This window comes from Gobio gobio (assembly GCF_949357685.1).
Source record: "Gobio gobio genome assembly, chromosome: 12".
Classification (NCBI taxonomy): Eukaryota; Metazoa; Chordata; class Actinopteri; order Cypriniformes; family Gobionidae; genus Gobio; species Gobio gobio.
This window is the reverse complement of record NC_137105.1, coordinates 51303201-51329607: the sequence shown is the minus strand read 5'-3', so window position 1 is coordinate 51329607 and position 26407 is coordinate 51303201. Positions and strand designations below refer to the sequence as shown.

The 26407-nt window shown below is 37.9% G+C and overlaps 2 protein-coding genes across 3 annotated transcripts; both read right to left on the bottom strand.

Moving 5' to 3' along the window:
* Positions 1 to 26: 26 nt before the first annotated feature.
* On the bottom strand, positions 27 to 8202 carry LOC307134784 (F-box only protein 44-like; the record flags this gene model as incomplete). Its single annotated transcript, XM_079830781.1, has 6 exons — positions 27 to 2834; positions 2924 to 3059; positions 3172 to 3267; positions 3356 to 3470; positions 6481 to 6742; positions 8146 to 8202. 6 exons carry the CDS (start codon positions 8200 to 8202, stop codon positions 2691 to 2693), a joined length of 810 nt encoding a protein of 269 aa, XP_079686907.1. The 3' UTR covers positions 27 to 2690.
* On the bottom strand, positions 8060 to 21939 carry LOC307135000 (F-box only protein 44-like). Of its 2 annotated transcripts, XM_079831122.1 has the most exons (7): positions 21800 to 21938; positions 14386 to 14647; positions 11441 to 11537; positions 11257 to 11352; positions 11009 to 11144; positions 10857 to 10914; positions 8060 to 8232 (listed from the first exon to the last, which is right to left on the bottom strand). In XM_079831122.1, the coding sequence occupies exons 1-7, from the start codon at positions 21824 to 21826 to the stop codon at positions 8210 to 8212; spliced, it is 699 nt and encodes a 232-aa protein (XP_079687248.1). In that variant the 5' UTR covers positions 21827 to 21938; the 3' UTR covers positions 8060 to 8209. The 2 variants fall into 2 exon arrangements, with proteins under 2 accessions (XP_079687248.1, XP_079687247.1); XM_079831121.1 differs by lacking the exon at positions 8060 to 8232 and having other exon boundaries at positions 10595 to 10914; positions 21800 to 21939.
* Between the last annotated feature and the right edge of the window lie 4468 nt (positions 21940 to 26407).

Here is a 26407-nt window from a genome sequence, read left to right as displayed (position 1 = left end):
AGAGACGTGGCAAACGATTTCTTTTATAAATAAATTATAAGTAGATTTATTTTTCTATTAACAAAAAGTTTTACATACAATCAAATAAAGTTTACAAAAAGAAAAAGTCTTAAGTAACAAAAAGCGGCAGTTCACAAAAGTCACCAGCAGATGTCAGGCTCGGATCATCAAGCAATGGAGAAGCAGCATGTCGCCTCAGCTTCTGGTGTTCATACAGAGATCAATACCTTATATATCATTTCATTATCACACCTCTTCATTACATATTCAATTACATAGGCATAGGTTATCCAATCCAAGATTTTGGACCACTGTCAACTCCCTAAATTCCTTCAACATTTTAGTATATAATGCCCTATATTTTCTCCTCCTTCTTTTTCTTCTTGCTTGGATCCTTGATCTCCTTCTTCGTCTCGTCTGCAAGACATCAGCTCGAGGTAAAACTTGCTTCGTTCAATACTTCTCTTCATGCATGCATGCTAATACAAAGTACATTTCATATGTTTGTCTTTTACATGAATAAATGATTTTTCGTACATATGACTCAGTGTCTTTCTTCATCTTCTTAATAAAGCAGATTGCCTAAAACATGTCTCAGCGTGTTCATTTCAATTATTCAATAAAACATTTTTACAAAGTATTTGTCTCTGTGTCTTTACTATAAAACCAAATAAAACATTTTTACAAAAGTCTTTGCTTCCGTGTCTTTACTATAAAACCAAATAAAACATTTCTACAAAACCATGTGTCTGTATTCTTGCTATGAACCAAAGTAAAACATTTTTACAATATCATGTTGTCATGTTTTTCCATGCTTACAAAGTCATCTATGAAAGTTGTATAAGAAAAACCTCCTTTAGGTTTTTCGGCCTTATAAACAGCTTATACATAAAAGTTGTAAAAATAAAAACTTCTTATAAAAGTTTCTCGGCCATATAAACAACTCTTCACTTCACTTTGCTATTTCTATTCTTCTTGTGACTCTTATAAAATCTAACATAAAGGTTCTCTATAAAACCTCCACTATATTTTTCTATAAGACTCTTACAAAGTCTAACATAAAGGTTCCCTATAAAACCTCCACTATATTTTTCTTTTTCTATATATTTCTTTCATCATAAAACCATGCATAACATATTGTGTGGTTAACATAGGCCTCTCTACATTTGGCATCATCCTTGGTTACACATTGGGAGTAAGACCTCCTTACATCAGGCCTTATTCCTGTATATATATTGGGAATAAAATAATTAATTTCATCATTATTCTAACAATATAACAATGTATAAATTTGTAATCTTACATATTACAGCCTTCATTCTGCCATACACAGTTACAAATAAATGACTTCTCAAATTGCAGTGATTTAATCTTAGAAATATTGTAGAATGAGGCTGTAAAAAAAAAGAAAAGAATAAACTGAAATGCATGGCAGCACAGAGTGCCAAACGTTTACCATCAATGAAAATATCAGTTAAAGATCATTAAAAAAATAAATGGTCAATGACTGGCAGAAGTGTCTGCCAAACAAAACTGTAAAATTTAAGATAAAATATCTTAATATCCTTTCCTTCAATGTTTTACAAAAAACTGTTACTTTACAGATATTTCCTGGATTATCATTGTGAAACATTCTCTGTAAAAATATAAATCTCTTGCACCACTAGCAATAAACAGCACAAATGCATGAGCTGATATAACTATCTGCATCAGCAACTACAGTTACGGTCTTTAAATAAGCAACATGCAGTATAACTAATGTTTTCTGGCCAATCCTGGGCTGAAGTACAGGCTCTACTCTTCAGCACAACGGTGACCCACAAAACAGACGATACAGATCGAACCCGGGTCAACTGCTTGGAAGGCAGCTATGCTCACCACCGCTATACCACCAACGCAGGCTTTTGGTTGGTGGCTGGATGCCGGCTTCTGCGCTCAATGCTCACAACACAATATGTGCAGAGGAACTGAAAGGGTTAGTTCACCCAAAAATGAAAATTCTGTCATTAATTCCTCACCCTCATGTCGTTGGACACCCGTCAGACCTCCGTTCATCTTCAGACACAAATGAAGATATTTTAGTGTAAAGCTGATGCTGAGAAAGGCTTCAGATAGGCCTCCATTGGCATTCAGTACATTTACACTCACAAGACCCATAAAAGGCACTAAAAACATCGTTACAAAGTCCATCTCACCACAGTGACTCTACAATCATTTTACAATGCGACGACAATAGTTTTTGTGCGCAAAAAAAAAAAATCAAAATAACACCTTTATCCAGCTTGTTCTCGTCTTCCGTGTGTGTCTCCACGACGCATGCGTGAGAATATGAGCAGATCCGGCGTTCGGACACATGACCCAGAAGAGATTTGTTTACAAGCAGAGGAAGACGCGCGTGTCTCAGCTGTTGAATTCTACATTGATCGTGCTTTAGGTCTCGGCGTAGTGCTCAAAATCAGGCTAAAGTGAGCATTTCCGGATCTGCGTCATATTCTCACGCATGCGTCGTGGAGACACACACGGAAGACAAGAACAAGCTGGATAAAGGTGTTATTTTGATTTTTTTTTTGCGCACAAAAAATAGTCGTCGCATCGTAAAATTATTGTTAATAGTTTTAGTCTTAGTTTCAGTTTTCGTTTACGAAAATAACCTTGATTCAATGACATACAGTTATATTTCATCTTTCTAACTAAACATTAGAGGGACAGATCTCCACGCTACTGTTAGTGACCCGTATTCCATAACGGCCTGCCCAGTACTGTGTATCCTTCCCACCGTGAGTAAAACAGATAAACCGAACCCCAGGTCCATAATCCTTAAAGATGTGTGTCATCTGAAATCATAAAAAAAAAAAAAAATTATATATAGTGAGAATGACAGAGTTATTTGATCGGATTCAACTGTTAATTTTCTTCTACTCACTTCAAACCACTGCTGATCGTTCCACTGTTGAAAGTAAACTGCTTCAGGCTTAAAGGTACTGATGGGTTCTAGTTTCTGATCAAGCAACTCTACACAGATCTGATACTCACACCCACAATCACAGCGCTGGGCATACCTGCACCAGACAAAACATTTAAAAATTATACTTTATTTATTATATTTTAAGTGGTATAATAAATAAACCACTGATACGGTGACATGAAATGAGAGTTTGAGCGAACACTCACCAGTCTGATATTTTGATCTGAGGTTGCAATTGATCCATGAAAGCAGCATCATAACCTTCTTCCGTCAAATCAATCAGCTGTTGCTTCACACATAACCTGAGGACAAAGTTTATACGGGTGAAAAAGAAGGCATTCTTTTGAAAATTTCAGTTTGAATTTTGAAGAATAGTCATATCAAACTTACATGTAAGAGGTGACAAAGCATTTTGGGGCTGTGTGATTTGGGATTTCTCCAGAATGACCTTCTACTCCCCAGCAGTCACCACCATTCTGTACAATCTTCCATCCACTGAACCCATCTAATCAGACCACCGGAGAGGAGAGAACATTACATAAATGGAGCAATGGCATTTCCAGGAGGAATAAAAGGTGGGAAACGAATAGTGTTAATGTTAATGGGTTAGTTCACCCAAAAATGAAAATTCTGTCATTAATGACGTCCCCTCATGTCGTTGGACACCCGTCAGACCTCCGTTCATCTTCAGACACAAATGAAGATATTTTAGTGTAAATCTGATGCTCTGAAAGGCCTCCATTGGCTCAATGCACTTTACACTCTCAAGACCCTTAAAAGGCACTAAAGACGTCGTTACAAAGTCCATCTCACTACAGTGGCTCTACAATAACTTTATGAATCGGCGACAATAGTTTTTGTGCGCAAAAAAACCCTAAATAACGACTTATATAGTGATGACGATTTCAAAACACGGCATCATGAAGCTTCGAAGCGTTATGAATCACTGAGTGGAATCAGCAGTTTGAATCGCCAAATTTCAGCAGTTTGAATCGCCAAATTTTAGCAGTTTGGCGGTTTGACACGCGATCCGAATCATGAATCGACACACTGATTCATAACGCTTCGAAGCTTCATGAGGCCGTGTTTTGAAATTGTCATCACTATATAAGTCGCTATTTAGGGTTTTTTTGTGCACAAAAACTATTCTCGCCGCTTCATAAAGTTATTGTAGAACCACTGTAGTGAGATGGACTTTGTAACGACGTCTTTAGTGTCTTTTAAGGGTCTTGAGAGTGTAAAGTGCATTGAGCCAATGGAGGCCTTTCAGAGCATTTCAAGATTTCAAGATTTCAAGAGTTTTATTTGTCACATACACAGTTATATACACAATATACAACTGGCAGTGAAATGTAAACAGGTCCGCTCCATGGACAGTGCAAATAACAGTTACAAGAAATTAAAATAGAAATAGAATAAAATTAGAATAAAAAGTATTAACATAAGTAGAATTATAAATAAATCAAGTAAAGATAAAAATAGGAAATAAGATAAAATAAAAATATAAAAAATTTGTGGGCCTGGGGTCTGCCAGTGAGGAAATCTTCAATCCAGAGGCAGAGAGAAGAATTCAGGCCTAGATCCAGGAGTTTGTGTGTTAGCTTAATGGGAACTATGGTGTTAAAGGCTGAGCTATAGTCAATAAATAGCAACCTGACATAGTTCCCACTTTTGCTGTCGATGTGAGTGAGGCAGGAGTGAAGGACGTGAGAAATGGCATCTTCAGTCGATCTATTGGGACGATAGGCAAACTGAAGAGGGTCCAGAGTGTCAGGAATGGAGGAGCAAATGTTGTTTTTAATGAGTCTCTCAAAGACCTTCATGACTAAAGATGTGAGAGCCACTGGACGATAGTCATTTAGGCAAGAGGGTTTACTGATCTTAGGTACAGGGATGATGGAGGATCGTTTGAAGGAGGTGGGGACAACAGATGTAGCAAGGGACTCGTTAAATATGGATGTAAAGAGCCCTGCGAGCTGATCAGCACAGGACCGCAGAACACGACCTGAAATACCATCCGGCCCAGCAGCTTTCCTGACATCCACACGTTTGAGTGCGCTCCGAACCTCGTCCTCCGAGACAGAGATCACGTGACCGTTGCTGCTCTGAGGGACTCTCTCTGACGCGTCACTCGCCGGAGTCGCGCTGCCGCGATTACCATCAAAGCGAGCGTAGAAAGAGTTTAACTCGTTCACCAGTAACGGATCAGCTCTCACCTCTGCAGAGGATTTAGTTCCAAAAGCACAGATGGTTTTCAATCCCTGCCACATCCGCCGGGAGTCGTTGAGTTGGAAATGAGATTCCACTCTGTCTTTATAGCGGAGTTTTGCGGCTTTAACGGCGCGCCGGAGGGCGTAACATGAAGCTTTGTACTCCCTCATATCCCCCGTTAGGAGACCGGCATTGTAAGCGGTGGTGCGCGAGTTTACTGCAGTGCGAATTGAACTGTCCACCCACGGTTTCTGATTAGGGAAGGACGTTATAGTTAATGTTTGTGTGGCTTGCTCTGTCAGTGTGTTGATAAAGCAGAGCGCCACTTCTGTGAACTCGCTGACGTCTTCAGAACTCGCGCGGAACATGTCCCAGTCGACGTCATCGAGAGCTGCCTGTAGCGTGATCTCTGAATGGGATGACCAGCGTTTGACTTCCCTCCTCACCGGGGGCTCTTGAACGAGCCTTTGTTTATATTCCGGTGTGAGGAAAATGGCGGCATGGTCCGATCATCAGATTTACACTAAATCTGATGCATCAGATTTACACTAAACACTAAGCATCAGATTTACACTAAAATATCTTCATTTGTGTCTGAAGATGAACGAAGGTCTGACGGGTGTCCAACCACATGAGGGTGAGTAATTAATGACAGAATTTTCATTTTTGGGTGAACTAACCCTTTAACACTAATATTTTTATTACAACAAGTACCAGAGGTTCATATAAGAGCCTTTGAATATTGGACAAATGGGGGGCCTTCGAGTCGTTTAAACCCGAGTAAATCATTTAAGACTTATTATGTCCCTCTTTGAAATTTGCCATTTTTGCATGTACATGTACCTGGAAATGTGTACTAAAAACCACTTTTTGTTCCAAATATTGAGGTATCCATAAATGTCTGTATAACCAACATTTGTTGAGAGCCATCATCCAAAGAATTAAAAAAATTCTCTAATATCAACCGATAACTGATATGAAACAGATCAGCTGGTGAAAGATGTCCAAGTATAAATCTGTTCAGAAAAACAGCATACCTTTAAAGCTAAAAACTACAAAGCAAACAGTTTGGAACATGCAAAGACGAAAACTGAACTGTCGAGGAATATCAATACAGTGCTGCCTTGCAAACGCTGCAAAATTCCAGGGCTGTGTTCCCCAAAAGCATCAAAAGCCAACAGAACGTAAAAACCATTGGCACCAATGCTCTCTATGATCAGCTGACGATGCTTCTGGGACACAGCCCAGAAAATTAAGTGCACTGTTTTATTGAAACATTATTTGTTTTCAGTCCAGTGGCTCACCTTCTGCTCTGGGATTCTTCAGCAAGTTCCGTTGTTGCTTAGTTAGAAAGTAAAACTGGCGCCAGTCCTCTGGGGGTCTGGAGGCATTACAGGGCCGGATCCCCTCTCTCCGACAGCGCTCTCTCCAGTGTGCAGGACTGTCTATCAGCTCCTTCCACTCACGGCACACCAGCCGACAGACTTGCACCACCTGATGTTCAGGCAGATTCAGTAGGATCTCCTCAACCACAGCTAGAGGAACATCTGGCTGCTGACCTGTGCACTGACAGAGGAAGAAAGATTACCTTTCAATTTGAAAGATCCAGCTGTGGAACATGTTTGCTGGTTGTTAGATGGTCCAAGATACCATGTTCCACCCCAACCATTTTAAAGGGTTAGTTCACCCAAAAATGAAAATTCTGTCATTAATTGCTCACCCTCATGTAGTTGGACACCCGTCAGACCTCCGTTCATCTTCAGACACAAATGAAGATATTTTAGTGTAAAGCTGATGCTGAGAAAGGCTTCAGATAGGCCTCCATTGGCATTCAGTACATTTACACTCACAAGACCCATAAAAGGCTCTTAAAACGTCGTTACAAAGTCCATCTCACCACAGTGACTCTACAATAATTTTACGATGCGACGACAATAGTTTTTGTGCGCAAAAAAAAAATCAAAATAACACCTTTATCCAACTTGTTCTTGTCTTCCGTGTGTGTCTCCACGACGCATGCGCGAGAATATGACGCAGATCCGGCGTTCTGGAATCCATGAAATGCACACTTAAGCCCCATTTTGAGAACTACGCCGAGACCTAAAGCACGATCAATGTAGAATTCAACAGCTTAGACACGCGCGTCTTCCTCTGCTCGTAAACAAATCTCTTCTGGGTCATGTGTCCGAACGCCGGATCTGCGTCATATTCTCGCGCATGCGTCGTGGAGACACACACGGAAGACAGTAACAAGTTGGAAAAAGGTGTTATTTTGATTTTTTTTGCGCACAAAAACTATTGCCGTTGCATCGTAAGATTATTGTAGAGTCACTGTGGTGAGATGGACTTTGTAACGACATTTTAAGAGCCTTTTATGGGTCTTGGGAGTGTAAATGTACTGAATGCCAATGGAGGCCTATCTGAAGCCTTTCTCAGCATCAGCTTTCAACAAAAATATCTTCATTTGTGTTCAGAAGATGAACGGAGGTCTGTCGGGGTCTCGAACGACATGATGGTGAGCAATTAATGACAGAATTTTCATTTTTGGGTGAACTAACCCTTTAATGAAGTTCAATCCAGAAGCTGTTCATGTTCCAGGGAAGCAGCTCATTGTGGCGGACACTGTCTCGTAACCCTCTGCAGGACTGTACTGTGTCCGACACTGAGCATGAGGTAAAAGCTTATGTTCAGGCAGTGATTGAAACAAGGCCAATCACTAAAGACAGATTAAACATGATAAGAGAGGCCACAAGCAACGATAACATTCTGCAAACTGTGATTCGTTACACGAACAATGGCTGGCCCTCAGACTTGTCACGCTTGCCACACAACCTGCTCAAATATCACACAGTTAGAGCTCACCTGTCAGAAGTCAGCGGACTTTTAATGCATGATGACCGCATTGTTATTCCATCCACAATGCAAAAGACTGTACTGTCACAAATACATGCGGGTCATCAGGGACTCACAAAGTGCCGGAAGAGGGCCAACATGTCAGTGTGGTGGCCAGGTGTCGGGAAAGACATTGCGGAGCTAGTCAGCACATGTGAGTTTTGCTGTAAGAACAAACCAACCCAAAGAAAAGAGCCACTGATTACCACACCACTTCCACAAGGTGCTTGGCAGAAAATAGCAGCTGATTTGTGTGAGCAGGATGGTAAACAATATTTGGTAGCGACAGACTACTATTCACGTTACATTGAGATTTCACATCTGCCCACCACAAATAGTAACCAAGTCATTTCGCAGCTTAAAGGGGTGGTAAACCACGATTTCACTATTCTAACTTTAGCTAACGTGTAATGTTGCTGCTTGAGCATAAACAACATCTGCAAAGTTACAACGTTCAAAGTTTAAAGCAAAGGGAGATATTTGCTTTTAAAGAAATCAGTTTCTAAGAACTACAGCAAACGGCCAGTAGGCGACTACACACATTCCTCCAGGGTTGGTGACATCACCAGCCCCAATATTTACATAAACCCCTCCTCCGAGAATATTAAATAAGGGGGGGTGAGGCCATTTTGTATCGCGGCGCTGTTGTGGTATAGTAGGCTGGAGTGTTGTTGCCGTGATGCCGAGGAAACGCTGTTATTTTCATCCGGATTGCAGGTCTGGGGCACTTGCTCTGTTCAGCCTTCCTTGGGACGGGGGTGCGTTGCAGAGCGTTTAACATACAGCATGTTATATGCACGTGTGTTTGAGTCAGGGCGCGCGCAGGGCTCCCTGCAGCACATCTAACAGAGGAGAACATCCACCGTCTTCGCGATTTCAATGCCAGATTTGCACAACGTCAGCTGCGTGAAAAAAACTCTGCCGGTGCGTGGATGCACGACGCGCGCGCTGCACATTTCACGGAGGACAACACAAACTTCCACAAACTTCCCGAGTTCAATACAGGATATGCACAACGGCTTGTCCTGAAAGCTGGATTTACAAACAGAAGCTGTTCACGGGCCACAACCTGTAAGTCTGATTTATTTTTCATCGATGTGTTTTCCTGTAATAGGTTGTAGCAAGGAAGTAAACAGATGACAACACTGTTCTGCAAACCAGTCTGTTAAATGCTCATTCATACTTAACGTTATCCGACGAACACCTAACGTTACAAACACTAACGTTAAAATCTCAACAGCGAACCTGACATTAGTGTAAATGATTCTTTGATTAGAGCTTTTATGTATTGTTTATCTACAGGCATGCTAAACATGGTTCTGTGTGTGATTTGGCTAACTTACTAGTTAAAGCCAGTGCTTAGTGTTTGTTTTGGGTTAGTTCTTGCGACAGATATTTGGCTATAATCGTTCTAAAAATACAAAAGTTAAAGTGCCATTCAGTAGCGATCATTATAGATCCGCAGTCTTTACTCTTGAGGACTGAACAGGTTCTGCTCGATCATCTTCACTCAAATGTTCTGGGTCTGATTCGGGCTCAGATTGGTTTTATTGACGCCGTTGTTTCTAACACTGACCAAAGCACAGCCTCCGGTAAGGGGCGTGACGTTTCCGACATACGTGCACTAGGCGGTTAGCGAATCACAACACACTGGGTCAGCTAACCAATCAGAGCCCACTGCGTATTTTTGAGGGACTGGCTTCATACAACCCGGAAAGCATCAGACCGTTTTACAAGGAGGGACAGAGCAGTGTAGAATAAAGGTCAAATATATGAAAAATAAGGCAATTTTTTTTAAAACGAAGCATGAACACATGTTACAGTGCACCCCACAAACACAGTCAAGCCTTCAAAAGAATGTGTTTTACCACCCCTTTAAAGATTATTTCTTTCACAAACTCGTTCATATTAAAGATGAAATATTGTTAAACAATTAAAAGCTTATTCATTTAAAGATTATTTCTTCAGTCGTACAATGTAGGCTAGCAGTGTGACCACAGCTTAAGTCATCTGACTACAGCCAACACAAACTGGTGTGTGTGTGTGTGTGTGTCCTGGTATTCCCTAGCCTACTTTGTGGGGAAATGTCTCCACACGGATGATAATTTTATTAGTAGTAAATGATTTGTAAAAACAATGATAACACCTTTGAGCCTGTCAACATTATGCGAACATGAAATCTCAAACACACAGTAACACTTGCTACTATAGTTTCTGTTGCACCTGCGTCTCGCGTCGCGTATGTAACGGCGCTCTAAAAGCAGTGAGCTTAAGTTCAACGTGAGTCTCGTTACCTTGTGTCATTTCCCATTTCACTGCCACGAACGCATTCTTTGTGGACAGCCGTTTAGCACTAGCGATGTGTGTTCACTGCACGCGTCGTGTCTCAGGACAGGTTAATCTCCTCAGCTCAGCTCACTTCACGCGCTGTAGCTCCATATACACACACTCCCTCAACCGCTACAGGGCAGATTTTCCGCCACAGTAAAGAGAGCTTATTAAATACGAAAACGAATATTTATTTTTGCTAATTATTATTTTATTTCAGTTCGTTTTTCATTAAGAGTTGTTAGTTTCGTTTAGTTTTAGTTTTTCATTTTACGAAAATATTTATTTGACCAATATTTTTTGTCTTAGTTTCAGTTTTCGTTTACGAAAATAACCTTGATCCAATGACATACAGTTATATTTCATCTCTCTAACTAAACATTAGAGGGACAGATCTCCACGCTACTGTTAGTGACCCGTATTCCATAACGGCCTGCCCAGTACTGTGTATCCTTCCCACCGTGAGCAAAACAGATAAACCGAACCCCAGGTCCATAATCCTTAAAGATGTGTGTCATCTGAAATCATAAAATAAAAAATAAAAAAAAGTATATATAGTGAGAATGACAGAGTTATTTGATCAGATTCAACTGTTAATTTTCTTCTACTCACTTCAAACCACTGCTGATCGTTCCACTGTTGAAAGTAAACTGCTTCAGGCTTAAAGGTACTGATGGGTTCTAGTTTCTGATCAAGCAACTCTACACAGATCTGATACTCACACCCACAATCACAGCGCTGGGCATACCTGCACCAGACAAAACATTTGCAATTTATACTTTATTTATTATATTTTAAGTGGTATAATAAATAAGCCACTGATACGGTGACATGAAATGAGAGTTTGAGCGAACACTCACCAGTCTGATATTTTGATCTGAGGTTGCAATTGATCCATGAAAGCAGCATCATAACCTTCTTCCGTCAAATCAATCAGCTGTTGCTTCAAACATAACCTGAGGACAAAGTTTATACGGGTGAAAAAGAAGGCATTCTTTTGAAAATTTCAGTTTGAATTTTGAAGAATAGTCATATCAAACTTACATGTAAGAGGTGACAAAGCATTTTGGTTCTCCAGAATGACCTTCTACTCCCCAGCAGTCACCACCATTCTGTACAATCTCCCATCCACTGAACCCATCTAATCAGACCACCGGAGAGGAGAGAACATTACATAAATAGGGCAATGGCATTTCCAGGAGGAATAAAAGGTGGGAAACGAATAGTGTTAATGTTAAAGGGTTAGTTCACCCAAAAATGAAAATTCTGTCATTAATTACTCACCCTCATGTCGTTGGACACCCGTCAGACCTCCGTTCATCTTCAGACACAAATGAAGATATTTTAGTGTAAATCTGATGCTCTGAAAGGCCTCCATTGGCTCAACTTTACACTCTCAAGACCCTTAAAAGACACTAAAGACGTCGTTACAAAGTCCATCTCACTACAGTGCTTCTACAATAACTTTATGAATCGGCGACAATAGTTTTTGTGCGCAAAAAAACCCTAAATAACGACTTTTATAGTGATGACGATTTCAAAACACGGCCTCATGAAGCTTCGAAGCGTTATGAATCACTGAGTCGATTCAGCAGTTTGAATCGCCAAATTTCAGCAGTTTGACACGCGATCCGAATCATGAATCGACTCACTGATTCATAACGCTTCGAAGCTTCATGAGGCCGTGTTTTGAAATCGTCATCACTATGCAAGTCGTTATTTAGGGTTTTTTGCGCACAAAAACTATTGTCGCAGATTCATAAAGTTATTGTAGAACCACTGTAGTGAGATGGACTTTGTAACGACGTCTTTAGTACCTTTTAAGGGTCTTGAGAGTGTAAAGTTGAGCCAATGGAGGCCTTTCAGAGCATCAGATTTACACTAAAATATCTTCATTTGTGTCTGAAGATGAACGGAGGTCTGACGGGTGTCCAACCACATGAGGGGACGTAATTAATGACAGAATTTACATTTTTGGGTGAACTAACCCTTTAACACTAATATTTTTATTACAACAAGTACCAGAGGTTCATATAAGAGCCTTTGAATATTGGACAAATGGGGGGCCTTGGAGTCGTTTAAACCCGAGTAAATCATTTAAGACTTATGTCCCTCTTTGAAATTTGCCATTTTTGCATGTACATGTACCTTGACATGTGTACTAAAGACCACTTTTTGTTCCAAATATTAAGGTATCCATAAATGTCTGCATAACCAACATTTGTTGAGAGCCATTATCCAAAGAATTTCAAAAATTCTCTAATATCAACCGATAACTGATATGAAACAGATCAGCTGGTGAAAGATGTCCAAGTATAAATCTGTTCAGAAAAATTGCATACCTAAAGCTAAAAACTACAAAGTAAACAGTTTGGAACATGCAAAGACGAAAACTGAACTGTCGAGGAATATCAATAGTGCTGCCTTGCAAACGCTGCAAAATTCCAGGGCTGTGTTCCCCAAAAGCATCATAAGCCAACAGAACGTAAAAACCATTGGCACCAATGCTCTCTATGATCAGCTGACGATCAGTGTTGCAACAGTTACTTTGAAAAAGTAACTTAGTTACTTTACAGATTACTTGATTTTAAAAGTAACCAAGTTAGATTACAAGTTACTTTATTAGTTACATTCATCAGTTGCCGACAACACCCCTGCCGCCTCAACATAAAAATGACAACCGTTTTTGCCAACACTTTATTGTGCATTTTTAACAGTAACGTCAACAATGTATCTCCTGAAATTGTATCTCCAAAAAAAATCTTTTGACTAATTTTATAAAATCTAAACATGTTAATGAAAAGGTACAAATTACTTTGTGTTCTTAATACATTTATGAAAAACAATTTATATTTAATTTTTAATTTATATTTATATATGAATGTAAATAATTATATGGGCCTACACAAATAATATAAAATTACAAGATTTATATTTTATTGTAAACGTAATGTGCAGCTCTGTAAAGGGACAACAAATATATGATCGATACGTGAGAACAATATATTTTTTAATCATCTTCAAGTGCACAAAACTATGAAAATATATGAAACGCTTCAAAACAGAGCGGCAACAAAGCGCTTAAAGCAACATGGAGTCAGAGGGCGCAGTGCAGCGCGAGTGCACATTGAAAAGTTCACGGCATAAAGAGAAGATGAGCGTTGAGCCCACAAATCCTAGTCTACTATGTAGCCTATATCGGTCCAAACATTCACTGATTATTTGTTTCTTCACAGTTTTTAATTCTGGTTATTGTGCGTGTGATGCTAATTAATAGTCCTTGTGTTGTCACCCGAGTAGCGAGCACAACATCTTTCAGAAACCGCTAGATAAACTCCAGCAAGATAAATTATTTTATCAACATATCAAGTATTATAACGAGAATATATCATATGGAGTGAGCTTTACCGTGCAGCTGCTGACTGGAACCGAACGCGACGCGCAGTTTTGCTGAACGGAGAATGATTGACAGCTACAGCGGAGGAAAGACATTCAGCTATGGAATGGCTTTAGATGACTTTGTAGGCTACTAGCAAATCATAATATACTAATAATGATTGCTGAAGGATAATGTGACAATATATATTTCTGATGATTATTTAATTATCACGACATGCCTAATCTGAGTAAGTGACTGCCTGTCTTGAGTTTTGTCGACAGACGGAGGCGGCATGAAATTTGACGGAGGCGGCCGCCTCGTAATTCTCTATGCCGGAAAACCCTGTGAGACTCAACAAGAAAGCAAAAATATATATTTTTACTAAGGAAAATGACAAAAATAGTAACTCACAGTGACTTGGATAAATTTCTTTAATCTGATTACTGGTTTGGAAATAGTAACGCGTTAGATTACTCGTTACTGGAAAAAGTAGTCAAATTAGAGTAACGCGTTACTGGCATCTCTGCTGACGATGCTTCTGGGACACAGCCCAGAAAATTAAGTGCACTGTTTTATTGAAACATTATTTGTTTTCAGTCCAGTGGCTCACCTTCTGCTCTGGGATTCTTCAGCAAGTTCCGTTGTTGCTTAGTTAGAAAGTAAAACTGGCGCCAGTCCTCTGGGGGTCTGGAGGCATTACAGGGCCGGATCCCCTCTCTCCGACAGCGCTCTCTCCAGAATGCAGGACTGTCTATCAGCTCCTTCCACTCACGGCACACCAGCCGACCGACTTGCACCACCTGATGTTCAGGCAGATTCAGTAGGATCTCCTCAACCACAGCTAGAGGAACATCTGGCTGCTGACCTGTGCACTGACAGAGGAAGAAAGATTACCTTTCAATTTGGAAGATCCAGCTGTGGAAATGTTTGCTGGTTGTTAGATGGTCCAAGCTACCATGTTCCACCCCAACCATTTTAAGATGGTGTGACCATCTGGTTTATTGCTGTCCATACCATGGTCTACTTATCATAAGGCAGTCAATTTCAGAGGTGGACAGTAACTAAGTACATTTACTTGAGTACTGTACTTAAAGGGTTAGTTCACCCAAAAATGAAAATTCTGTCATTAGTTACTTACCCTCATGTCGTTGGACACCCGTCAGACCTCCGTTCATCTTCAGACACAAATGAAGATATTTTAGTTGAAATCTGATGGCTCTGAAAGGCCTCCATTGGCTCAATGGCACTTTACACTCTCAAGACCCTTAAAAGACACTAAAGACGTCGTTACAAAGTCCATCTCACTACAGTGGTTCTAAAATAACTATGAATCGGCGAGAATAGTTTTTGTGCGCAAAAAAACCCTAAATAACGACTTATATAGTGATGACGATTTCAAAACACGGCCTCATGAAGCTTCGAAGCGTTATGAATCAGTGAGTCGATTCATGATTCGGATCGCGTGTCAAACCGCCAAACTGCTGAAATTTGGCGATTCAAACTGCTGAATCGACTCACTGATTCATAACGCTCCAAACTGCTCATTCGACTCAGTGATTCATAACGCTTCGAAGCTTCATGAGGCCGTGTTTTGAAATCGGTCATCACTATATAAGTCGTTATTTAGGTTTTTTTTGCGCACAAAAACTATTGTCGCCGATTCATAAAGTTATTGTAGAGCCGCTGTAGTGAGATGGACTTTGTAACGACGTCTTTAGTGTCTTTTAAGGGTCTTGAGAGTGTAAAGTGCATTGTGCCAATGGAGGCCTTTCAGAGCATCAGATTTACACTAAAATATCTTCATTTGTGTCTGAAGATGAACGGAGGTCTGACGGGTGTCCAACGACATGAGGGTAAGTCATTAATGACAGAATTTTCATTTTTGGGTGAACTAACCCTTTAAGTACACTTTTTGAGTATCTGTACTATCCTTGAGTAGTATTTTTTCTGGAAACGTATGATTTTACTTCACTACATTTGAAAGACAAATAGCGTACTTTTTACTCAATTACATTTCTATCAAGGTCCTCGAAGTAGAAAGTCGTAGCCGCTTTGAAAGTCAGTGGATGATTTGTTTTCTTCTTTAAAAAGTGATTCGTTTTTTTTTGGTTCTTTTGCAGACAGCCTATTAGTAATCACTCTTGTAGGATCACATGAAGTTCAATGATTTCCAAGTATTTTTTGAACACTAATCAATTGAAGGCAAAATAGAAGGCGGCAGTTCCCAGACGCAGTGCGCGCAACCATGGCCATACTTAAAAGTTAAAATTCAGAAGAGCAGACGAGGATAAGTCTGAAAAAGTGCGACGACGCGAAAGTGCACACAGAAAGCTGCCTCTCAGACGCCAGACCACAAGTACTGAATTTTAGTCTATTGAATCTACTAAAATCTTATTATAGTCAATTAAAACAATTCAGATGCCTAAAATGTTCTAGTCAAAAGGCTGACTAAAACTAAATCCAAATTTGCTGTCAAAATTAACACTGGTATGAAGCAGTGTTGGGGGTAACGCATTACAAGTAACTTGAGTTACGTAATAATATTACTTTTTCCAAGTAACTAATAAAGTAACACATTACTTTTCAAATTTACAACAAAATATCGGAGTTACTTTTTCAAAAACGCAAGTTACTTTTTTCACATTAGTTTGACTGACAGCTCTCCTGTCCCCATGTTGAGAAGAATAAGTGCAGAGGCGTGTGTGTGTGTGTGTGTGTGAACATGATGGTTATTGTAGTTCTAGACTAAATGTGAGCATTTATTTATCTCACTTCCACAATGAAGATTCTGTCCTCCTCAAAATGAATAAAATCAGTCAAATGCAAAATCAGAGTACTATGCAAACCTCCAATAATTAAATGTTAAATAAAACAACAATTTTTATGCATAATCTACCTTTATATTTAATTTACCAATGTCTTGCTGCTGACCTTTGATGATGAAAATTACTAGATTTTTTGTTTTTATTGGTAAAACTTTTTTCTCTTGCGTCCTATTCTTCCATTATCCAGAATGGCAGCAGAGCTGCGCCCTCTACTGTTCATGCATGAATTTGCATTTTTACCTTAGCCTGAGGCGTATTATTTAAATTTTGGTATGAAGAGGTCTTTACTGTTGCACAAGAATATAACTTTTTTGTTATAAAAAAAAACACAACCAAAAACAAGCCCAGCCCAGGTGAGAAAGTAACGCAAAAGTAACGTAACGCATTACTTTTCTTACAAAGTAACTAAATTAGTTACTTTTTAAGGGAGTAACGCAATATTGTAATGCATTACTTTTCAAAGTAACTTTCCCCAACACTGGTATGAAGTATGGTTGGTCAAATGATTTTTATAGATTTAATTGCCAAATTGCCATAGCCTTGTGGATACAGCGCTAATGCATAGGTAACGTTCGACAATGATGTTAGTTAGCAAGCAAAAGCGTAGTTGGGCTAATAATGTTAACTGAAGACTATGAAGGTAAATTGATGCCTTAAAGAATCGCAAGTGCAGGGTAAGATTTGTGAAAGTGTACATAAGATTGCAAGCGTAAATTAAATTTGTATGCACAAGATAAGTTTTGTAAATGTGTAAATTGCCTTTCAAGTGTAAGAAAAAAATATTTGCAGCATTTTACTGTTATTCGTAAGTGTAATTCATGTATTGTGAAACTGCAGCTTCATGTTAACGCAAAATAAACATGATCTGTATTCTTCCATTTTTCCGTGCTAAGACTTTTGACATGTTTCTTTCGCCAAGATACGGCCAAAATCATTGCACGACTGTGAACATCGATTTGCAAGCGAAAACATCAGAGTCAGGAACTGCAAACCAGATTGACCGTGTAAAACCAGACTTTGTGTAAAAAATATAAACTGCTGCAAAAAAGTTCCCGAAAGAAACCGATTTGTATAGTTCCGTCTTTCTTTTAGCTGTTTGGCACGAGTTTCTTTTGGCACGAGTTTCTCTCACTCGCTCAGTTTTGCGAGCTCGAGGAGGAAGGCGGGTCCACCTTCTTCTGTAGCCAATCAAATGAGCTGCTCGCTGACTCAAGATTTATCCTCATCTGATTGGTTCAATAAAGACCCCAGACGCCAGAACACATCTTAATCTTCATTTGGCTAAGAATCGTTCTCACTGCCGAAATTGTACTTTTAATGCACACATACATGTTAATAAATAAATAAAGCACGGTTGATTAATAAGCTGTGCACCGTTCAAGGCTGACTATATGTGTTCATCCTGAATTTTGAGCTGGTGTGTCGTTATTGGATTGATTTGGAATTGCATTGAAATTTTATATATTATATAATCTGTTTACACCACTGAGCTGATGATGATACTTTACAATCAAAACATTTAATACCCATTCTTTAATACCCAATAATACCATTCTGATTAAGACTTTTTCTTTGAAATATTGTCCTGGTCGCACTGTATTGATTCTGATTTCTATAGTGTGACTGATCAAGCTATTATATGTAGCTAGTATGAATATCAAAATGCTTTCTCTGTCCAGATCTGACAGTAGGCTAATACAAAACTGATACTTCAAATCAATATAAAAACACAACTAATATATATCTCCAAATCAAATGAAAACTAACTAATTATGTCTGAATTAAAACCCAGCAAACAGGGAATACACAGCCATGTTTATGTTTATATATAGGGATATACAGCCATCTAGAGGTTAAACGATTGTATTACTGATGACAAATGGTGCATCATTTAGAGATGCCCTTAAAATATATGTTAAAGGAAAAATAATAATTTAATACTAACACTACTACTACTACTAATAATAAATAATAATAATAATAATTCTGGAATCGCCCCTGATCAGTAGACATTATGAAATTATGCATGCAATAGTGCAGATACTATACTTTTAGCATCATCAAGATAAACTAATATCATGTCATGATGATGATGATGATGATGATGATGATGAGGATACACTGAATATACATTTTCTTTCTTAACACACTAGCTCGGAATGCGGAGTCAAATGAAGATAAAGATGTGTTGATAAAGATGCACCTTGAAAAGTGTGCAGCTTATTAAGGAACCGTGCTTTATTTATTTATTTATTCATTAACATGTATGTGTGCATTAAAAGTACAATTTCGGCAGTGAGAACGATTCTTAGCCAAATGAAGATTAAGATGTGTTCTGGCGTCTGGGGTCTTTATTGAACCAATCAGATGAGGATAAATCTTGAGTCAGCGAGCAGCTCTTGTGATTGGCTACAGAAGAAGGAAGAATACAGATCATGTTTATTTTGCGTTAACATGAAGCTGCAGTTTCACAATACATGAATTACACTTACGAATAACAGTAAAATGCTGCAAATATTTTTTTCTTACACTTGAAAGGCAATTTACACATTTACAAAACTTATCTTGCGCATACAAATTGAATTTACGGTTGCAATCTTATGTACACTTTCACAAATCTTACCCTGCGCTTGCGATTCTTTAAGCCAGGGGTGTCCAAAGTCCGGCCCGCGGGCCAAATGCGGCCCGGGGATGAATTTCAAACGGCCCGCAGCTTGTCTATTAAAATATATTATATGTGGCCCGCTACGGATAATTTATACATCGTGCAGTTTCACAATGTCAACGCAAGGTGGCAGTACTAGATTTTTGGCCAGGGAAACAGCGCCAAAAGCGGAACGAAACAGCGCTACTTGTGCTCTGCGCAACTCGCGAGCTCTGACCGATGGCTCTGACTCTGAACCATAGACCGTAAAAGCTCTGAACAAATGTGTAGGCTACCTGCTGAGTGTCTCGATCACGCGGACACTAAACAGCCCGTGAGAAGTGTTTGAGTTCGGCACAGATGTCTCCGGTACGAGCTGCGAATCTCTCTGTGATTTGATTTCATTTAAATCCAGTGAAACAGTAGCCTGGATGCCAGCCGAACTTAGCCCCGCCCACAAAATTTTTACTCGGGCAGTTCGGTCTGGACTTGATCGGTAGAGAAGTAATTATGCCCGAACAGAAACTGTTCGGACCAATGAAATTGTCAGGGCGGGCTTTAGACGATGATGGACAGATGATCAACAGTAACGTAATCATCCACGTCATCAAAGGCGCTTGGGTTGAGTTTGTTCTAATCCTAAACGGAGAACTTGTTCGTATATGCGTTCACCTTTACTATTTCTCTCAGAAATGATGATGGTGTTGTGAGTACTCTGTATATCCTTAAATTCTTTTTTTACAACACCGGCAAAGATAATTTACAATAATCTTTTTCTTCTACCGTTAGGCTACTTATTCTAGCGTGCGTGCAGACAGGGTTGCCAAGTTTTTACAACAAAACCCGCCCAATTGCTAACGTTCCTCAAAACTAGCCAAAAACAAGCCCAATAGCTTTCCAGGGGGGGTTCTCCGGGAAAAAGGGCATTTGGGGGGTAAAATATGTGTTATTTTGGCAGGGCTGGCAGCTAAAAATCGCATTCCTGGGTCTGTATTTCACATAATTGAGGTCGCTTCAACCCGCGGACTTGGCAACACAGTGCAGTTGAGTTCTGTTGACATTTGACAACTAATGTTATGCGTCGCTCCGTTGCTCTGATTGGTTGTAGGTCTATCCAATTGAGGTCTTTCCTGGTTCGGTTGAAACACACCCCATAATCACAGCCCAACAGAGCAGAATCAGACTCATATTCTGACTAGAATTGAGTATGATGACGTCAGGCTAGTTAAACAGCGCTGACTTAATCAACAACTCTAACGTGCAAATCAGCTGAGCCGATTCAGTTCAAATACTTCTCAAACAACAATTCACCAACATTTATCATGTGTTTACTGTGGTAACCACAGCCGTGGTAATTTGTCTGAAATGTAGGTTAATACCTAATTTTATTTAATTTGTAATGTAGACATGTATTAAATTAGTAATAAAGGCCAAATTGCAGACTATTTTTGTCATAAACTTGCAGTTTTTGTGCATTTGTATTTATATGTCTATAGATTTATAGTTTATAGATTTTTGTTTATATGTTTAAAATACAATAAAGCCTTTCTAGATATAGAAATAATGTTTCTGATTGGAATCTTGTTTCTGTCCCAAACAGAAACAAGATTATTTTTCTAATCCATTGGCAGATAATTTAGTTTGTTTCAAGCAAAAACTCAATTCATTTAGATTTTTTTCCCCAGGAATCAAGAAAAAATATGTAATTTTGATTTTCTTGATTTAAGAATTTTTAGATATTTGGACTGGAAAAAAGACAGAAATACCAAGTAAGAAAAGTACCTGTGGTGATCTTAATAGAGCACTTGTTGAATTTAAATAAGAATAGAGTTCTAACTCAGTAATAATATTAAAATTTCACCCATTAACACTTTTTGGTTGATGAAAGTTTTACAGATATTGTTAAATATCTATAAATTTACATCTGTGTCCTATCTCAAGCTACTCTACTGTCAGTTCAAGCTTTTGTCAAACCTGTCATGTTTCCAAGAAACAAAATATTTCATATATATATATATATATATAATAGAAAAGGGAGCGGCCCCCGAGTATGTCCACAACATCGAATCTGGCCCCCTTTTAAAAAAGTTTGGACACCCCTGCTTTAAGGCATCAATTTACCTTCATAGAAGTCCTTTCAGAAATATATTTTTACATAATCCTGTCAAATTAAACACAATGTAGAAACCTTTCTTTGCTAGTATGACTTTGATAAGAGCTTTGTAACTTTTAAGCAAGTATTTAAAGATATGCTAGCACGTCAGATGGAGCATGACTGGCTACAAACCACCATGATAGAACTTTACTTTCACTTTTGATACTTAAGTACTTTTAAAAGCAGGTACTTCTGTACTTGTACTTAAGTAAAAATCTATCTTTACAACTTTCACTTGTAATGGAGTAATATTTAACCAATAGTACTTTTACTTTTACTCAAGTAATGGAGTTGTGTACTTTGTCGACCTCTGGTCAATTTCAACACAGTTCCGTTATAATATGATGCTAATTCTCTATGACAAGTGGCTGTAACTGAAACCAAGAACTGAAAAACTTACCGAGTCTGAGCTGGGTTCAAAGTCCATCGAAGTAAAACGAATGTGCCCGCTCTGTGAATGACCAAGTTTTGAAGCTTTATTCGCTCTTAAAACTTAAAAATAAGGTGAACACGCTGCGCTGACGTCATGGGACCGAGTCTGCGCAGTAGCGGAACTTATAGCAAGATATAGCAATGACGATGCTTTTTTTTTTTTTTTTTTTTTTATATATATTTTTTTTTTTTTATTATACATTCAAAATTACAGAATTCAATAGCAACACAATTCCACACATTTACATATTTTTCAAGTATACAATGAAAGAACAATAGTTAAAATCAAAAAATCAAAAATCAAAACAAAATTAAAAGGGCATCACAAACATGTTAAATTCATTTAGCAAATACACCGTTTTTTGGGCTTTTCGGTTTTTTGAAAACTTTATAGATTCTAAATAACCTTTAAATACTGTTTGAAAATGAGCAAAATTGGGTTTCGAGTTATTCCATTTAGATTGATGAATGAAAAATGTTCCCATTAACAAAAACAAATCAACAATATATATCATTCTTTTGGAAAAGCCAAATTCATGTGAATGAAGTAAAACAGAGGACAAATTTAAGACTAGGTTGCAATTCATTTTAGCACTTAGAAATTGTGACATCTCATACCGAAAGAAAGATGAACAGGCACATTCAAAAAATAAATGCACAATAGATTCTTTTTCACAATTACAAAAAGAGCAATTGTAATCAATATCCAGACGAAAACGCTCTAATGTTTCTTTCACGGGATATATTCTATGAGCAATTTTAAATGACACTTCTTTGGTTTTATTTGTTACACAATACCGATTAAGAACACCCCAAAGATGTTCCCACTCAAATGAAGGAAACATATTAACCCAAACAAATTTAGATGGAGGAGAAGAGATATTAACAAAAAGAGATCTAATCGATTGGTTACTGCATTTATCATTAATTAAATCAATTTTATCTAAAAACAAATGTTTAGAGACTTTACTCCCTACAGTGTTACACCAAGTACCCTGATTCCTGAATAGAGATAGAATTTTGGCAGAAATAGAGTTCAGGACAATACAATATTCTTTAACAGAAATATGACACTTAAATTTAAGACATAGTTCACCAATACTCAAAAACTGACCATCCGAATTCAACAAGTGACCAACCAACAATATATCAGACTCAAACCAATGTCTAAAAAATAAGGATTTTCTTTGGTGTGTGATATACTTGTTATTCCATATAAAAAAGGAGTGAGGAGAAAAGTTGTGCTTAAAAGCCAAACACCACGTTAAAAGGACTTGCCTGTGAAAATTCGATAATTTAAGAGGTATTTTGTTAATGTCAAAACTGCATCTAAGAAAAAAATTCATACCACCAAGTTGTTCAAACAAATGGTTAGGGAAAATATTCCACATAGAGCAATTATTTTTAATAAAAAAATTTAACCAATTTATTTTAAAAGTGCTATTCAAAGTCGTAAAATCCACAACATTTAAACCACCCTGGTCATGTGGAATGCATAATATATTTCTCTTTAAATAATGAGGTTTGTTTTTCCAAACAAAGTCAAAAATTAACTTGTCAAACTCTTTAGTAAATGACTTAGGTACAAATAGAGCTTGGGAGACATATGCAGATCTTGACAAACCTTCAGATTTAGACAATAAGACACGACCATAAATGGACAAATCTCTCTGCGACCAAGAGTTAAATTTTCTTTTTGTACTGTTGAGAATTGGAAGAAAGTTAAGAGAATTACGATAGGATTCATCTTTACAAAGTTTTACACCAAGATATGTGACTACCTTCTTAACAGGGATTCCATCAATTTCATCAGAGTTAACACTTTTAAGTGGAAATATCTCACATTTGCTAACATTAAGGTTGAGACCAGATACCTTAGAGAAATTATTTATGGTACCAATCGCTTTGCTAACCTCTGCAGCATTTTTTAAAAAGAGTGTGGTGTCATCGGCCAGCTGACACATTTTTAATTCATTCCCAAAAATGTTAATACCTTGAAAGAAATTCATATTTACATAGCAAGAAAGAACCTGTGTGACGAGCAGAAAAATAAACGGAGAGATTGGACAACCCTGTCTAATGCCCCAGAGAGAAAAAACCTCCTAGAAGTCCCATTAATCATTTTAACAGAGCTGCTACATTCTGTGTACAGGCTTGTAATTGCCTTTCTAAAAAAGGTTCCAAATTTAAAGTATTCTAAAGTTGCGAACATGAATTTGTGCTCCACTGTATCAAAGGCTATATTAAAGTCAATAAATAGTATTAGGTCGTCATCATCAAGAAGGTGACTGTAATCAATAAAATCAAGAATAAGACGAATATTGTTGCATATGCCTCCCTTTCATGAAACCTGACTGAGACTTATCAATTAGGGAATCCAAACCTAATTTCAGCCTGCTGGCAAAAATAAGAGAAAACAGTTTGGCATCAGTGTTTAATAATGTTATAGGTCTCCACCCATCTAAAGATAGAGTATCCTTATTTGGCTTCGGGATTAAGGTAATTACAGCCTGTCTGAGAGATGGAGGTAAAATGCCATTCTTTATAGATTCATTAAACATAGCTAAGATAAATGGGCAAAGGGCATCCCTGAAAGTTTTAAAGAATTCATTCGTGAGCCCATCATTACCAGGGGATTTGTTGTCCTTGAGCTTCTTAATATTGTCAATAATTTCAGTAATACAAAGCTCTCTCTCACAAATGCTGCCAAATTCATCGTCAACAAAATTACTATTATCCAAATTTTCTAAAAAGGACTCCATTGAGGGATACTGAATTTCAGAGCTAGAATACAAATTTTGAGATTGTAGGTAAATCATCTGTGACAGTGTTATTTATGCGTAATTTATTAATTGATAATCTTTCACCATTTCTTTTTTCCAACGAATTAAAATATCTTGTGTTTTTTTCACCATGTTCAAGCCACTTCCTTCTGGAGCGTATGAAAGCACCTTTTGCCTTCTCCTCATAAAATGTATTTAAATCCCCTTGTAACTTTATGAGATTTTGAGTATCTATCACACACGGCACCAAACTCTTGAATGATGGCTTGCATTTTGGCCTGTTTATTTTTGGCGAACAATTTACTCATTTTGATTGCTCAACATCTTACTTTATATTTCATAATGTCCCAATGCAGCCCATATTGGTTAGTAATTAAACTCTGTTTATAGTATTTATTAATTATTTTTAAGACTTCCTGTTTAAAAACATCATTTAATAATAAAGAATTGTTTAAAATCCAGTATCCATTTCGGCTCATGTTCTTTCTGCTGTCATTAGTGGTAATGAAAATTTGAATAGATTTGTGGTCCGTAAAAACTGCAGGATCAATAGTAACATTGTCAATGAATGATGTCAACTCCTCTGATATTAACCATAAATCTATACGAGACTGCAAAGACAAATCGCTATTTTGCCATGTATACATGAGTTTTTGGGGGTTCATTTTTCGCCAGATATCAACAAGTCCTAAATTAATGCATAACCCAGGAATAATTTTGTTATTAACATCATCTTTTACTCCTTTTGAAGGCAATCTATCTAAGGTATTATCTGGGACGACATTAAAATCACCCCCAAGTATAAATTTTGCATTCACGTATTTAGTAGATAGGTCTGAAATTCGTTCTTCTAATTCATGAAGTAAAAGCAAATTTGTAGATTTGCAATTAGTACCATAAATATTAGCAATAATATATTGTTTATTAGAGTCCTCTAATATGAGTATTAGCCACCTTCCATTATTATTACTTTCATTATGAAGAATTTTGCCCCTGAAACTTCCTTTGAGAATAGCGACTCCTGCTGATCTATTTGTACCATGACATAACCAAATGTCCTGACCCCATTGACTTTTCCAAAAATTATAATCATCCTTGGAACTATGCGTTTCTTGTAATAAATAAAAATCATCCCTTTTATCTTTCAAAAACAAAAACACAGCCTTTCTTTTATTTATATCGCGGATGCCCCTAACATTAAGAGAAACTAATGAAAAAGACATGAATTAGAGATAACTTGAACAGCTGCTATAAACTCGTATACCAAGTAGAACAAACAATTCCCGGTCAACCCTTCTGTGTTAATGAACATGAACTTGAACTTATCAAAAAAATAAAACAATATATTTGTATATAAGTAGGTGGAGAGAGAGAGAGAGAGAGAGAGAGAGAGAGAGAGAGAGAGAGAGAGAGAGAGAGAGAGAGAGAGAGAGGGGTATGGATGAAGCGTTAGAGAAAAAATAACTGTCTATGGTAACGTTAGTTTTAACAGTTCAATCTTTTTTTTCTTTTCCATTAAAGGGTCACATCAACTGTTTCAAGGTTTCAGTTTTCATTATTTTTCCTCTCTTCTGGATACTAAAACAGTGAATTCATCAGATCTCCATTTTATCTCCTTTTGGTCGAATCTGGATCCCATCCACATACGCCTTCGCTCCAACAAAATACGCCGTTGTCCCAGCTTTTCTTGCGCGCTCCACTTCTGGCCACAGACTTTGTCTCGCTGCTCTGTCAGCGGGCGTCAAATCCTCCTTGAATTGCAACTTGCTAGTTTTAAAATATTCGCTGTTTTT

What these genes read in the sequence shown, in the direction of transcription:
- LOC307135000 (XM_079831121.1), bottom strand. Translation starts at nt 21,826, where the DNA reads ATGGACTTTGAACCCAGCTCAGACTCG. An exon ending in TTGAACCCAGCTCAGACTCG is followed by an intron (nt 14,648 to 21,799) that starts GTAAGTTTTTCA and finishes TTCCTCTGTCAG; the next exon opens with TGCACAGGTCAGCAGCCAGA. An exon ending in ACGATCAGCAGTGGTTTGAA is followed by an intron (nt 10,915 to 11,008) that starts GTGAGTAGAAGA and finishes TTATGATTTCAG; the next exon opens with ATGACACACATCTTTAAGGA.